The sequence below is a fragment of the Phyllopteryx taeniolatus genome, chromosome 9, assembly GCF_024500385.1.
Source record: "Phyllopteryx taeniolatus isolate TA_2022b chromosome 9, UOR_Ptae_1.2, whole genome shotgun sequence".
NCBI lineage: Eukaryota > Metazoa > Chordata > Actinopteri > Syngnathiformes > Syngnathidae > Phyllopteryx > Phyllopteryx taeniolatus.
Window position 1 is genome coordinate 1,032,941 of NC_084510.1, and position 16,118 is coordinate 1,049,058.

The following is a 16,118-nucleotide window of genomic DNA, read 5'->3' on the forward strand; positions in this document are numbered from 1 at the left end:
GAGCATTTGTAGTTGATCCAATTCATGAAATTACCATTGGAAGCCACAGAAAATATGAGCGCTTACATTTGTCTGGTCCGCGTTATGTCACAGCTTCAAGCAAACACGTTATACGGTGGTTCTAATAAAAGTGTGGGATCAATTTACATCACATTTTGCAGAAAATGTACAGTGGTGTGAAAAAGTTTTTTTGTTTGTTTGTTTTGTTTTTTGCATGTTTGTCACACTTAAATGTCAATCATCATACAAATTTAAATATTAGTCAGACTACACAAGTAAACCCTCACTCGTGAACAAGACCCCGAGATACTTGAACTCCTCCACTTGGGGCAGGATCTCATCCCCGACCCGGAGAGGGCATGCCACCCTTTTCCGACTGAGGACCATGGTCTCAGATTTGGAGGTGCTGATTCTCATCCCAGCCGCTTCACACTCGGCTGCGAACTGCTCCAGTGAGAGTTGGAGGTCCGTTGTGGTAAAGAAGGAGCTAAGCCGAAAGGCGAAGCTCTTAATTTACCGGTCGATCTACGTTCCCACCCTCACCTATACAAGCGGCCGAAATGAGTTTCCTCCGCAGGGTGTCCGGGCTCTCCCTTAGAGATAGGGTGAGAAGCTCGGTCATCCGGGAGGATCTCAGAGTAGAGCCGCTGCTCCTCCGCATCGAGAGGAGCCAGATGAGGTGGCTGGGGCATCTGATTCGGATGGCTCCCGGACGCCTCCCTGGTGAGGTGTTCCGGGCACGTCCCACCGGGAGGAGACCCCGGGGACGACCGAGGACACGCTGGAGAGACTACGTCCTTCGGCTGGCCTGGGAAAGCCTCGGGATCCCCCCGGAAGAGCTGGATGAAGTGGCTGGGGAGAGGGAAGTCTGGGCGTCCCTGCTAAAGCTACTGCCCCCGCGACCCGACCCGGATAAGCGGTGGAAAATGGATGGATGGATACACAAGTAAACACAAATTACCGTTTAAAATGGTATTTATTATTAAAACAAAATCCAAACCTACATGGCCCTGTGTGAAAAAGTGATACCCCCCACACCCCCGTTAAAACATAACTGTGGTTTATCATACCTTAGTTCAATTTATCTGGCCACACCCAGGCCTGAAAAAGCCACATTTGTTCTCAATTAAGAAATCACTTAAATAGGACCTGCCTGACAAAGTGAAGTAGACCAAAAGATCCGCCAAGGCTAGACATTATGCTGAGATCTAAAGAAATTCGGGAACAAATGAGAAATAAAGTAATTGAGATCTATCAGTGTGGAAAAGGTTATAAAGCCATTTCGAAAGCATTGGGACTCTAGCGAACCACAGTGAGAGCCATTATCCAAAATTACCCCAAGAGCGCAGCGACGACTCATCCAAGAGGTCACAAAAGACCCCACAACAACATCCAAAGAACTGCAGGCCTCGCTTGCCTCAGCTAAGGTCAGTGTTCATGATTCCACCATAAGAAAGAGAATGGGCAAAAATAGCCTGCATGGCAGAGTTCCAAGAGGAAAACCACTGCTGAGCAAAAAGAACATTAAGGCTCGTCCCAATTTTGCCAGAAGACATCTTGATGATCCCTGAGACTTTTGGGGAAATACTCCGTGGTCTGACGAGACAAGTTTAACTTTTTGGAACGTGCGTGTTCCATTAAATCTGGCGTAAAAGTAACACCACACTTCAGAAAAACAACACCATATCAACAGTAAAATATGGTGGTGGTAGTGTGATGGTCTGGGGCTGTTTTTGCTGCTTCGGGACCTGGAAGACTTGCAGTGATAAATGGAACCATGAATTCTGTCTACAAAAATATCCTGAAGGCGAATGTCCTGCCATCTGTTTGTGACCTCAAGCTGAAACGAACTTGGGTTCTGCAGCAGGACAATGATCCAAAACACACCAGCAAGTCCTCCTCTGAATGGCTGAAAACAAACAAAATGAAGACTTTGGAGTGCCCGAGTCCATCTGACCCAAACTGACCTGAATCCTATTGAGATGCTGTGGCATGACCTTAAAAAGGCGGTTCATGCTCAAAAACCCTCCAATTTGGGCGAATTACAACCATTATGCAAAGATGAGTGTAGCAAACTATAGTTAGATAATCAAAGGGAATTGAAAGAATATCTTGCTCGCCTTTGCTTTTGACAGTCGTTTTCAACTGTAAATTTTGGGAAAGGTTTGGGTTTTGTAGCATGTGTATTTCTTCGATACGAAAACTTTGAAGCCGTGGATAAACTAGGAAATGCGAGCGGTTTGATGTGTGTTGCACAATAAAACGTACTCGTGCAACCGGCTCATTGAGTGACAACTGCCAACAGCTCGCCAGTGGGGGATACACACATACTATAATTTCTCGTGTAAAATGCGCATTTTTTCCCCCAAAAAAATTGTCAAAAGTCAATAGTGCGCATTATACATTGGTATAGGAGAAAATGAAAAAAAACTTTCACATTTTATGTTTGCCGCCATCTAGTGGTTATGAAAGAGCTGTGCACTCCAATATGCTACCACCACCTAGAGGTTATGAGGAGGGTGTACACTTTCATTCTAATATGCCATCGCCACCTAGAGATTATGAAAAAGGTGAAGCCTACGCTTCCAATATGATGGGTATGTATGACTGCATCTGTGTGCAGTTGTACTCATAAGTTTGCATACCCTAGCAGAATTTGTGAAATATTGTTTTTTTTAAATACGACTGATGACTGAACAACCATCATTAATTTCTTTATGGTTATGTTTTGTTTAATGATAATGCTTTTCTGAAATGCTTGACCGTTTCATTTGAATCCCATTAAAATAAAATGTTATGTTTCGCTTGGCCCTTCATGTTTTCTTTAAAGAATTGTACCCATCTTACAAATTCTGCCTGGGTAATCAAACATATGAGCACAACTGTTTTTTCTCATTTACTAAATAAAAAGTAGGGCTGTGAATTTCAAAATAAGAGCAAGTAAAAATAAAGTATGTGTTCAAATAAAGTGCTTAACGTCAGAATAATTCTTTGGAAAAAAAACTAACAAAATACAGATACTTCATGTTTTGATCATATGGGTAGAAGCAAAATCATTTATTGTAAACATGCATTATACATAGAAGGGTTTTCCAAAATTTTGAGCTCAACTTTGGGGTTGTGTATTATACATGGGTGTGCATTATACACGAGAAATTGCGGTACGTGCACCTAAAGCACATAATCAAATCAAATTTGATTCAACATATGGACATCTGTATGTTTGCATGTGGTATTTGTTATGGACCATCCATGACAAGCATAAACATCCCAATAACAAAGCAAATTTCTCCATGGCAACTACTTCTCGCATCAGCCGCTCACTGTTAATTAGTGATTGATTGCTCTATTTGAACTGCAGTTTTTTTTCCCGTTATTCACCCAATCGCTTTTAAGTACACCTATATTGTATGTGCAATACACATTTATACTTACTGGTCATCATTAATATGTGGCATACACATTTCTCCTTACCGGTGATGATTAATATGTGGCTCTGGTTTCAGTACCTGGTGACCGAGTGGTTGAATGAAAAGATTCCTGGAGTGGAGAAGATCCAACAAGAACTGCCTATTGAGCGGCCACTGCGGATAACCACTGATCCGACAGTGCTGGCCACCACCCTCAACATGTTGCCAGGCCTCTCACACTCATCTGTTATCTGCACCACACCCAGACACTATGTTCGCTTCGGATCGCCTTTTAATCCAGAGAGACGCCGGCCCCGTCCACTCCAGATGGATGGAACTTATGGCTGCTTTAAAAAGGTGACTGATGTATTCTTGACTTGCTGAGGGGTGTTAAATGTTGACTCAGCTTGTAAAAGTCTCAATGACATATACATCTGTTACATTTGGTTTTCTGTTCATACTGTATATACATTTCCCTTTATCATCGTCAATATCATTTTTGACTCGTTGTATCTTGTTGCAGAGATGGATAAAGCAGGTGGAGGATGAGAGCTGTTCAACCAGTGTGGCGGATGGCACAGAGTCCACCTCCTCCCAGCAAAGCACCAGCAGCAGATCCACTCCCAACCCCTTGTCCAGTGGTATACGTTTATATTCCTCAATTTTGAATTATTCACACAATATTGGAACAGTTCTGTGCCGTTTTCAAATTGTGTTTTTGAGACTGAATTATCTACTCAATAGTTTGCCTGTCCTGTGTTTTTTCAATGATAGAATTGAATACACCTTTCAAGAAGCGCCATGCCAAGTATATGACAGAGACGATACCAATGTCCTCTGACCATCTGCTTCGCCCACTGTCACCCATCACGCCACCCATTCCTGGGAACCCCCTACTTTCACTGCTTCACACCCCCTCCAGCTCCTTGCTATCAAATGGCCTCGCATACTCACCAATGCCCTCACTGCCGGTCAGCCGCTGCAACACACCACTGCAATTTGAAGTAAGAGGACACACAAAAACATATGAAATAGCAGCATAACAGTTTATAACAACAAATAAGGATCAGATATTTTTAAACCCATTGCTGTTAGAATGTAGAAAAACATGCTAACTGAAGTGAACTATTGCGTAGTGCTTGATGGAAATAAGGCTTTATACACTCACATAATATAATTATAATCTTCTATGCTTAGCACTGTATGGTTAGGTTGTATAAGATTTGGGTTTTACGTTTGACACTGGCAAACTTTTAAAAGCCACCTGTGTTTTTTTAGAATATATCATCCCCTGAGGCATCACCTGTTCGCCGGCCAGAGTCCATCTCTCCTGAGGTATTTCCAATTTGAGTTTGAAATGTTTATACACCACAACATTATTTTACAAATTATTTTGTGTGTTTTTAATACTTTTTTCCCCATCTTCCTGCCTGTCCCACTTCTCTACTATCAGCCATGTCTTCAGACAGACTTCGACATCCCTCGTACCCAGTTCCCGGATCTTTCACTGTCCAGCTTAGAGAGCCCCATGGCTGTGGCCTCAGATGACTTTTGCATTCCTGGGTCCTCTTTAACCAACGATTGCCAAGACCCATCTGTTGGGATCAAATCCTTAAAGCCAGTGTCAAGTTCCACCTTAGAGCAAACCCTCCAAACTAGGGAACAGGCCTTCAGGACAGAGTTCAACCTCATATACACCTGCTCACCCCTCAATGCAAACTTGGGAAACACTGTGCCCACTGACCAACGCCTCTCTCGATCAGATGGGGGGTTCTCTCCGGCAGAGTCTTTACATAATTCTTTGACTGGCCAGGGGCTGTTTGGGGACGTAGGGCCTGGGTGTATGTCACCATACAGTGATCTTCATTATGGTGGCGGCTACCCAGAGAGTAGCACATCTCCTCACACCAACAACCCACCACAAAAAAAGAAGGCAAGTACACAACATTCTTCTGGCTGATGCATTTTTCCTCAGTTTTTAAGTCAAATGGGTTTTGTAAGGTGGCCGAACCCACGGACAATAGGCTTTAAAAAAAAAGATTTTTGCATAAATTTAACAATTTAAGACACTGTAGCTTTTACCCTTCCTCTCTCTCACCTACCCCTCTTCTTCTTCAGTCTCTCCTTCCCCCTTGCTGCTCTTTGATACTTTTTGCCAAGTCTTTCTTCCACTTTTCTTCCAAGGCAGAGGGCCAACCAGCATACCATTAGTCTGCTGACAGGGAAGCCAGATTACCAGGCTATAGCTGTAAGAAGTGAATACAAGGCAGTACAAAATATGGTGAATATTCTCCCTACAACTACATCTCTAGAAGTGTGCATGTAAATATATGTATATTTTTTTGGTCCATCTGCATAAAGCACGCACCCCATGTTCAAACAACATGACTTTTGTCAAAACTTACATTGAGTTCTGACTCTAGAACTTTTCCTTTTAGTTCTGACATTAGATGGCTGCGTACATAATCATTTTCAGAGCTCCGGGAGCCCCATTTTTCAACTGATCAGATTTGATAAGGTCACACGTCAAATCTGTACGTTTCCTTGTCAGCAATCTGACAGACCACTCATCCTGCAACTTCAAAAACCCTGTGAAGTGAAAAAAAGTATTGTAAATATTTGACACACCACAGAGAAGTGTTGTTAACAAGCCTGCCAAATTTGAATGAATTCAAAACAATTATATAAAAAAATATATATAAAATGAAAACATATATAAAATGAGTCTCCAAAATCGTGAAAAAAACCCACTCCTCTTGGCTGTTTGTACATGTGTCCACTGTGTGCTGAAATTACGCCCCACTCGAACTTCACCTATTGATCAAATAAGTTTGTTCGGTATTTGCTCAAATGTCTGCTGTGTGAGCTACAGGCTGTGTGCCGTTGTGTTTGATGAACAGTGAACTTTCCCTGAAGTGTCTCTCATGTGGTGACTAGGGTTGGGATCGATAAACCGATACTGTCAGACTGTATCGGTAGCAGACTACGTTATAGATATAAAATCCCCCAGGAATCCTTAGATATATCGGCTGTACGGCTGTGGACCGGATATTGTGAGGCTAGGAATCGGTTGGCTGAGGCTTTATGGTTTACATCTCGTAAAACAAGCTGTCTCGGGCTGTGCTCCGCAGGTATCGTTATGTTTACAGCCAAACATAGCGATGGTTGGTACTAGCGACACTACTAGTTTAGCTACATTTCTCCGTAGCGTCACGATTTCAACATCAAATAGCTTTTCAGTAGTTAAGCTACTTTCGTGGTCATAGCGATAGCAAAGTAGAATTCCTCCAGGAGTTGTAAACATTGAATGCAACGTCACGTTACGTACCTTATCTCAAGTCCGCCGTCGACACTGGGGCCAGCGGCGCAATGTGCACCGCACATTGTAAACATGCAGACAATATGGCAAAGGTAGGTACATCTCGACAATTTCCATGGGCTATAACACAGCAAAATAATGCTTCTTCTCGAGTCCTTGCGTTCCCACTTACACCTTCCAGTGTTGGTACTGTGCGACCCGAAGAAAAAACAACCAGGTATGTCCTGGAGCTGAGACAACAATTGCCAATTAAACTAAGCTAGTAATCACGATTTCCAGCTACCGGAGACAAATTCCTTGTGTGTTTTGGACATACTTGGCAAATAAAGATGATTCTGATTCTGATTCTGATTCCAGTTCAAAAAGTCAGTCAAGTCACCACTCAGCAAGCAAAAAAAAAAAAAAAAAAAAGCAAGCAAAAAATAAAACAGTGCCTGTGTGTAGTGGCGGTCCTAGCTTGAATGGCACGGTGTGTAAATGTTGACAACATAGATAAATGGCAGCCACAATGACGACTGGCTGAAGGGCTGTGTTGCCTTCCCAAAAGCGGCTTGTTTAAAAGCGAAGGAATATACGCTGACTCTGGATTTAATTCACTGGAAGATTCATTCATATTGGATAACATTTACAAAGAAAACTGAGCTTTCAAAGTCATTGGGACTGCTGCTGACTTAGGGCATGGGGGATCTAGCGTAGCGAGCTAGCCCAGGAGTCCGCAGCTAAGTTGTCCATCCATCCGATCAGTTGACAGCTCCGACCCTCTCGTCACCCGAGTGTCCAAGACATGCGGCCACAAGTCCGATGACACGACCACAAAGTCGATCATCGAACGGCGACCTAGGGTGTCCTGGTGCCAAGTGCACGTGTGGACACCCTTATGCTTGAACATGGTGCTCGTTATGGACAATCGGTGGTGAGCACAGAAGTCCAATAACAGAACACCGCTCGGGTTCTGATCGGGGGAGCCGTTCCTCCCAATCACACCCTTCCAGGTCTCACTGTCATTGCCCATGTAAGCATTCAAGTCCCCCAGCAGAACGATGGAGTCCCCAGCAAGAGCGCTCTCCAGCACCCCCTCCAAGGACTCCAAAAAGGGTGGGTACTCTGAACTGCTGTTTGGCGCATAGGCACAAACAACAGTCAGGACCCGTCCCTCCACCCGAAGGCGGAGGGAGGCTATCCTCTCGTCCACCGGGGTGAATCCCAACGTACAGGCGTCGAGCCGGGGGGCAATAAGTATACTCACACCTGCTCGCCACCTCTCACCATGGGCAACTCCAGAGTGGAAGAGAGTCCAACCCCTCTCGAGAGGACTGGTACCAGAGCCCAAGCTGTGTGTGGAGGTGAGTCTGACTATATCTAGTCGGAATTTCTCAACCTCACACACCAGCTCGGGCACCTTCCCTGCCAGAGAGGTGACATTCCACGTCCCTAAAGCCAGTTTCTGTAGCCGGGGATCGGATCGCAAGGTCCCTGCCTTCGGCCCCCGCCCAGCTCGCACTGCACCCGACCCCTACGGCCCCTCCCACAGGTGGTGAGCCCATGGGAAGGGGGACCCACGTTACCCTTTTGGGCTGTGCCCGGCGGCCACCAGGCGCTCGCCTTCGAGCCCCACCTCCAGGCCTGACTCCAGAGGGGGGCCCAGGTGACCCGTGTCCGGGCAAGGGAAAACTAAGTTGTAATCAAACATTTCACTATGACTATTCTGTTAAAAGTAATTCACTGCTTTTGTATTTAAACACCGTACCAGAATAGAAAATATATATTTTTTCCTACAGTGATGTGTCGTATTGTCATGTATCGTAATAACATTACCTCAAGTGTTCGGCTCATGTGGAAACGTTTTAAAAACTTTATGAAGCAGTAAATATAATTTCCGTAACGGGATGATTAAAGTGTCTGTCTTCTCTGTCAATATGTCTGTCTCTATATTAATATAATCTAATCTATAAATCTAATCTAAGTAAAGTGTTGCCAGCGAAAACAGCTTTCCTCATGCAACGAAGCAATTGTTTCAAATGTCCTTAAAATCCATCCAGTTACTCTGGATTCAGGAGTGGGTTCATATAACACTCGGTAATGTTATTAGAGTTATAAATAACAAAGGCAGGTTTATTTATTTTGCTTTCATATTTCTTTTATTTTATATTACTTATTTTCAAGATGACTTTTTTATATTTTTAATTTGCATTAAAAATAAGACAATGCCTGAGAATTAAATGTTCAAAGTAAGGAAATAAAATAAGGTGATTTGTCTTCAATAATCAGTTGTGTTAAGTTCTACTTTTGGAAAATCATCACGTATGAGTGAGGGGGTACTCATGGTATGACAAAATTGTTCAAGGGTACACAGAAGACAAAAAAGGTTGTGAACCACTGCATTATAGGACCCTGCCGCTGGTCTAGTGAGCTCACTAGTCCAACAGCTAGTGAGCTTAATGAACTAACTTTCCCTGAAGTGTCTGTGTGGACACGCGCGGCACATGGAGCAAGGCTGTGGCGTATTCGACGGCCCCAACGGCGATCCGCAAGCCTGCTAGCGTCTTCAAGGAAGGTGCATTTTTTTCAGGTTGTAGGCATAGCTTGATGGCCAACTGCATGCTATAGTGGTAGAAATGGGTCGTTATTACTAAGTAACCCGTCGATTAGTCACTGCTGGAATGAAGGCACTCAGTGCTTATATAGTGGTTAGTATATTTTGGATGGATGGATAGTTACAACTTTCTACCGATGTTGCACACTGAGGACGACACAGTCATCAAAGTGGGTATTCTTGCTATCAATTGAGTTTTATCCTTTGCAAGTGGTGAGTGTTTCTAAGTTCTGAAGGACAAGAATGTAATAAAATCATGCTTATATTAGTGCCAGAATTAGTGTTTTGCTGGCCAGTTAATTTGATTCAACTCCCCCTACCAGCAAACGTTATCATTTAATCGCCAATTGAGACATTTGTTTTTCCCACATAGAGGTCCTTGGTATGAACATGGGATCTACAGTATATTCTGTTCTCACACAGCTGCCAACCTGCCCAATTGAGAATTATCTCCTCATTATGACCTGTGTTACCAACCTTGTTCTGTGCTTCCTCTGTCCGTCATGCCAACAGGGAATGCATTAAAATGAAAAAAGGTGTTTGAAGATATGACCAAAAAACAGTTGTACAGTACAGCAAACAGTAATCCCCCCCCCCCCACCCCCCCTACGGCGTACCATGGCGCTGTTACTAGTGACGTGCGGTCAGGGTAGGCAAGTGAGGCAGAGCCGCACTGCCCCCTGATGGTCTTTCTTTTCCACTGCATGTGAATAGTAAAAAAAACCTTATGATTACATTAAATTGTTCCATTTTAGTTCTATGGTCCGTGCTTTACATTGATTTTATTTTTCAATCCAATAATTTCAATGATTTCATCATTCAAAGAGCTGAATTTTCATATTTTCTGTTCAAATGCATAGGAAGCGCCGTTACGAGTCACGTTGAGTCATTGCTCGCAATGATGCTTCAAGAGACGACACACACACAACTGGCACGCTGCATTTCCGCTGTACTGCAAAGCAGAGCGTTTTCAGCTATTTAGAAGAATAAAATTAAACAATACACATACGAGTAAATCAAAGTTTGAACTGCAATATAATGGCGGATTCCTGTATCTGAAATTATATTGATTTATTTTGCAAAAGGCTAATTTAGCAGTGATGGCAAATCTAAAACGTGACGCAGGGAAATATTACAGATGACTTCCTGATGTCAAACAAATGTAATGATCTTTCTTATACTGTAAACGCGAAAGATTGTATTTGTGTTTATCAAAACACAGGCATCATCAAGCACAATAAGGCAAGTCTGAAATGACCACAGTGATGGTTAATGTTTGGTAGTTATTACTGCCATGAATTTCAGTTTTCTCATCTTTTCTAGATGTCACACAATGAGGAAACATAGTCCAAGAATTGAGGTCATTTAGGTCCTTTGTCACTAACTGCGTGGTAGTGCTGGGCGACATGGCCGAGATTTGATATCACAATTTTTTCCTCCTAATCTCGATATTTGATATGACTGCATTTATTGTATTTATTCTAAATGTGTAAAACCGGACCAGACCAAATTGATTTACATTATAAAGCAGAAGGTTTGTTTAACAATTATAAACATCACAAAGAAATAAATTACTTTTCCCTAAAGGTATTTTTAAAATATAATTATATCAAAATTAGTGAGGCACCGAAATGAAAATACGTGCCCTAACCCCCTCCTCCCCAAAAAAATAAAAAAAAAAAAAAACCCAAGACCGAAAGTCGATACACCCAAAGAGGTTATTATGCCAATTATTAGTAAAATGAATCCTTTATGGCCATGACTGCAGAGCTGCCAACCAATAGAAATTCACTTCCAGAACAATCTGTCTTGAGTTTCCATATTTTGTAAATTACAGTCCCCTCCAAAAGTATTGGAACGGCAGGGTAATGCCTTTGTTTTCGTTGTATACTGAAAACATTTGGGTTTCAGATCAAAAGATGAATGTGAGACAAAAGTTCAGAATTCCAGCTTTTATTTCGTGGTATTTACATCTATATTTGTTAAAGAACTGAGGACAGGACAGCACCTTTTGTTTGAAGCCACCCACTTGTAAAGTAAGCCAAAGTATTGGAACAAACATTATTAAATTAACTTTAAGTGAATAACATTTAATATTTGGTGGCATAACCCTTGCAATCACTGCATCAAGCCTGCGACCCATTGACTTCACCAGACTGTTGCGTTCTTCAGTTGAAATGCTTTTCCAGGCCTTTACTGCAGCCTCTTTCAGTTCTTGTTTGTTTCTGGGGGTTTCTCCCTTCAGTCTCCTCTTCACGAGGTAAAATGGATGCTCTATTGGGTTAAGGTTCGGTGATTGACTTGGCCAGTCTAAGACCTTCCACTTTTTCCCCCTGATGAAGTCTTTTGTTATGTTGACAGTGTGCTTTGGGTCATTGCATTATTGTCCCGATTCGTTTGGAGGCATTTTTCTGTAAATTGCCAGACAAAATGGTTTTGTATACTTCAGAATTCATTCTGCTGCAACCATCATGAGTTACATCATCAATAAAGACGAGTCAGCCTGTTCCAGAAGCAGCTATGAAAGCCCAAGCTTGCCATGACATTGCCTTCACCATGCCTCACATATGAGCTTGTGTGTTTTGGATCAAAAGCAGATACTTTCTTTCTCCATACTTTGGCTTTTACTATCACTTTCTTAGAGATTAATCTTGGTCTCATCAGTCCATAAACTTTGTTCCAAAACCTTTGTGGCTCATAGCTGTACTTCTTTGCAAAATCCAATCTGGCCTTCCGATTCTTTTTGCTGATGAGTGGTTTGCATCTTATGGCCTGTATATTTCTTCTCTCGAAGTCTTCTTCGAACAGTGGATTGTGATGCCTTCACCCCTGCCCTGTGGAGGTTGGCAGTGATGTCACTGACTGTTGTCTTTGGGTGTTACATCACAGCTCTCACAATTCTCTTCACAGCTCCCACAATTCTGTCATCAACTGCTGTTGATATCCTTGCCCAACCTTTCGATGTCTCTTGCTCAGTACACCAGTAGTTGCTTTCTTTTTCAGGACTTTACAAAATTTTGTATTGGCTCTGCCCAATGTTTGTGCAATAGCTCTGATCGATTTTCCCTCTTCTCTCAGCTTCAAAACGGTTTGCTTTTCTCCCATAGACAGCGCCCTGGTATTCATGTTTGCTTAACTGCAAATGCAGTTTTCAGAGGTGAAACCTAAAGCCGAAAACAAGCACTAGCTAATGCTTAAGGAATCAATATAAAAGGCAACTGAGCAACTGCAAACACTCATCAGTCACATTCCAATACTTTTGCTCACTTGAAAATTGGGTGGCTTCAAACAAAATGTCTCTGGATTTGTTTAACACATCTAGATGTAAATATCATGAAATAAAAGCTGGAATTCTGAACTTTTATGTCATATTCATATTTTGATCTGAAACCCAAATTTCTTCAGTATACAACAAAAACAAAGGAATTGACCTTTCAGTTCCAATACTTTTCGAGGGGACTGTATGTCAAGAACATTACCGCGGGACAGTTATGGCAGTATATTATCTAATAGGATAAAAATAATTATGCATACCGTTTAACTGCACAACATAATAATTACTCTGTAATTGTCATCGTTAATAAATTATGGCTTCAATATTTATTTTAATGTATTTCGTCGGGTTTGGCTCTGTTGTAGGTGTTCATCACTTAACCCTTAGGTGGCAGAAATGCAATTAAACATGCCCAGTCTACAAGAAATCAAGAAGAAGAAGATGAGCAGCAGAAGAAGAAACGTCATGGCAAACGAATACAATGCGATGATCTGTAAATACAGTGAATAAAGAGAGAAATCCAGGATTGATTCTTGAGAATGCCACACTGTGCAAACCCAACTATCTGGAACAGTTATCTCAGACAGCGCGGGCCGGCCCCTGGCAAACTATTATGGTGATCGCTCGTGCAGTGATGCTAGCTAGTACCTGCTAATGCTAATGTGAACAAAACCCCATGAACACTTTCTATCTCGTCCGTGAATGACAAATACTATCTTATATCCCACCCCCCCTTTCACAGAGCGAACACACAAACAGAAGCGCTTCAACTGCCACCACGATCACTACGCGCTCCACGGCATTTATGTTACAGAAGTGGCGCGGAGTCGTGGCTCTCTTTAACGCGATACGTGTCGCACTCGATAGCGTGCTACATCTTCAGTAGATTTCATACGGATATGCCTGCCTTCGTCATTACATTTTTTATACACGTTTTGCAGACAATGTGGCTTTTTTTTGGGGACTATTTATGGCCTGCTAGTCGCTAGCATCTTCTCCTCCATGTTGGCGGAAGACTCACAGAGTAGCAAAAAATATAGAAAATGAAATCGAGGATCCCGTTTTTCCTAATCGAGCATTAATAAAATATCGATCAAACTGAGCTTCTCAATATATCGCCCAGCACTTCTGCGTGGTCATCATTTCCCTGCCATATATCCCCTCATTGCTTTCTGTGCCCTATTACAACATTAAGACGATGACTGCTCTCATTTTCATTGAGTTGTTTTATATAATTTGTGTGTGCTTGAACCTTACGTGGCTGTCTCTTCAGTGTACCGTAATTTCTCGTGTATAATGTGGATTTATTTTCCCCCCAAAAATGTCAAAAGTCAATGGTGCGCCTTATACATAGGGATTGGGCGGGGGTGGGGGAGAATCCCATTTTATAAATGTATGCCGCCATCTCGAGGTTATGAAAACCCTTTAGCCTACACTTTCATTCAAATGTGACGGGGTACGTATGACTGCATAATATGTACAATTGTGCTCATAAGTTTACACATCCTGGCAGAATTTGTGAAATGTTTTTTTCTGAACAACAACTGTCATTAATTTCTTTATGGTTATGTTTTGTTTGATGATGATGCTTTTCTGAAATGCTTGACAGTTTAATTTGAAAATTTTTGAGATCAACTTTAGGGGTTCGTATTATACATGGGTGCGCCTTATACACGAGAAATGACGGTTGTTGCATCATGATGATCCTTTCAAATTGCTGGATTTTTCATCAAACATTCATCACAGTACATTCAGACACCTGAGTGATCTACAGTTATGTTTTAGGATGTTTTGAAATTCAAACTAAATTGTGCTGTGTTGTAATAAATATGAATAGTTCAAGGTACTGTTTCCAGAAGGTGCATGTCGTCCTTACTTCCTAAATCAACAGGCCAACACCAATTTTAATGACACATTTTCTGTTGAAGTGTGCTTGTTATCAGACGATATCACATAGCATTTCTCCCTCAGGTGTCCTTGTTGGAGTACCGTAAGAGGAAGCAAGTTAGCAGCCGTGACCCCGAGCCATCCAGCTGCAGTTCATCCATGGGTAGCACGCCTACTCGACCTGGCTCTCACCACATCCAGGAGACTCATCATCCCCTTTACTTGATGCATCCCCTCGCATCCCCACACAACTGCACGCCTTCATCAGGACACAGTGGTTCCATCCCTCAGATAGAGGAGGTCAGTCCTCCAGACCACCAGGGCTCATCTGTGCAGGCGAGCCATCCAGATAGGAACACCCAGTGGTGAGAGCAACCAATTAGAATGTATTGAATCAACTTTGTATAACGTGTTTGATCAAAATTAACTCATCTCTTTTTCTCACATTAGGATGGTGCCCACCAGTGTCGAACGTCTCCGGGAAGGTCAAGGGGCACTGGAGCGAGTGCTGAGAAGCATGAAGATGGAGCAAATGCTCAAGAGGAGCAACAGTTCTACAGAGAGAGAATCTGGTATGAAGAGTTGAAAGTCAAAAATAGGATGTTAAACTGAGAAGGAAAACATTTGATTGATTTCCTAAAAAACATTCACTCACTCACACTTTGATATAATGAGACATGCAGCATTTTCCACTTGTGTGAGTTGCAGTAAACAGTTTAATGCAAAGACATCTGTCTGTTACGCTCGACAATATAGCTGTCTGAAGATTCTAGTAGTGCAATTCCTTACGATGAATCATAATGTTATGATTAACATGAATAGATGTAATTTCAGTACATAATTAAATCTACAACCAGCAATTAACAGGCCCTTGCAGCCCCACGCCAATGAAGAGGAGCTTTTTTTCACCAACCACCCCAGGAACTTTGTGTTCCTGGTAGCAGGAGTACCTGGTATTAAAAGGTTGCTGATGTTGCTCATTACTGACACCTACTGGATCTAAACAAATGCTGGTATTTCAAGCTTTAAATGTCTTATATCTTCATCTAAATTTCAAATATTTTTGATACCTTTAAAACCTAACCCTTTATCCAGGTGAGGCAATTGAGAACTGATTCTCAATTGCAATACCAACCTGGCTGCAGACAGTCTTTGAGGTAGGGAGTTTTATTATATACAGGTACATTTCAATAAATGAGAATGTATTCTATTTTATTGCGATGACATACCTAAATAGAGATGTCTATACATGTGATTTATCAGCTGGAAAATGCAACAGGGACATGAGCCAGAATCCTTACACGGTTCCACTAAAAATGTGAGAACAATAAATCACATCTATAGTCATCTGCAGGCTCCCACATTTATTTATATATTTATTTACTCCAAAAGACAAGTTTTTCTAATGTCTTGGCTTTCAGGCAATTATATTTTTCTTCATGTTCATGCAAGTTCTCCAGCTTTGGAGAATATCAGTTCACATGCCTTTTATGGACCTTTTATTCACCATGTGCTATGATGTAATGTAATATTTAACTTGTTACTATATGACATTGTACAATTTGCATATGTATTTGCTTCTATTTTGCTTTGTTTTACTCTGCTGTCTGCAGCCAGGTTGGCATTGGACATACC

At 42.0% G+C, this 16,118-nt stretch overlaps 1 protein-coding gene across 8 annotated transcripts in view; it reads left to right on the plus strand.

The window, feature by feature from the left end:
- Positions 1-16,118, plus strand: part of setd5 (SET domain containing 5) — an 81,955-nt gene that overhangs the window by 52,398 nt on the left and 13,439 nt on the right. For 6 of the 8 annotated variants that reach the window (XM_061783973.1, XM_061783971.1, XM_061783975.1 and 3 more), the window contains 8 exons: positions 3,507-3,767; positions 3,934-4,051; positions 4,185-4,414; positions 4,689-4,745; positions 4,864-5,343; positions 5,599-5,691; positions 14,568-14,848; positions 14,934-15,055. In XM_061783973.1, coding sequence (XP_061639957.1) covers positions 3,507-3,767; positions 3,934-4,051; positions 4,185-4,414; positions 4,689-4,745; positions 4,864-5,343; positions 5,599-5,691; positions 14,568-14,848; positions 14,934-15,055 — 1,642 coding nt within the window. The remainder of the gene's footprint in view (positions 1-3,506; positions 3,768-3,933; positions 4,052-4,184; positions 4,415-4,688; positions 4,746-4,863; positions 5,344-5,598; positions 5,692-14,567; positions 14,849-14,933; positions 15,056-16,118) is intronic. The other 2 variants (XM_061783977.1, XM_061783979.1) reach the window with 1 other exon arrangement.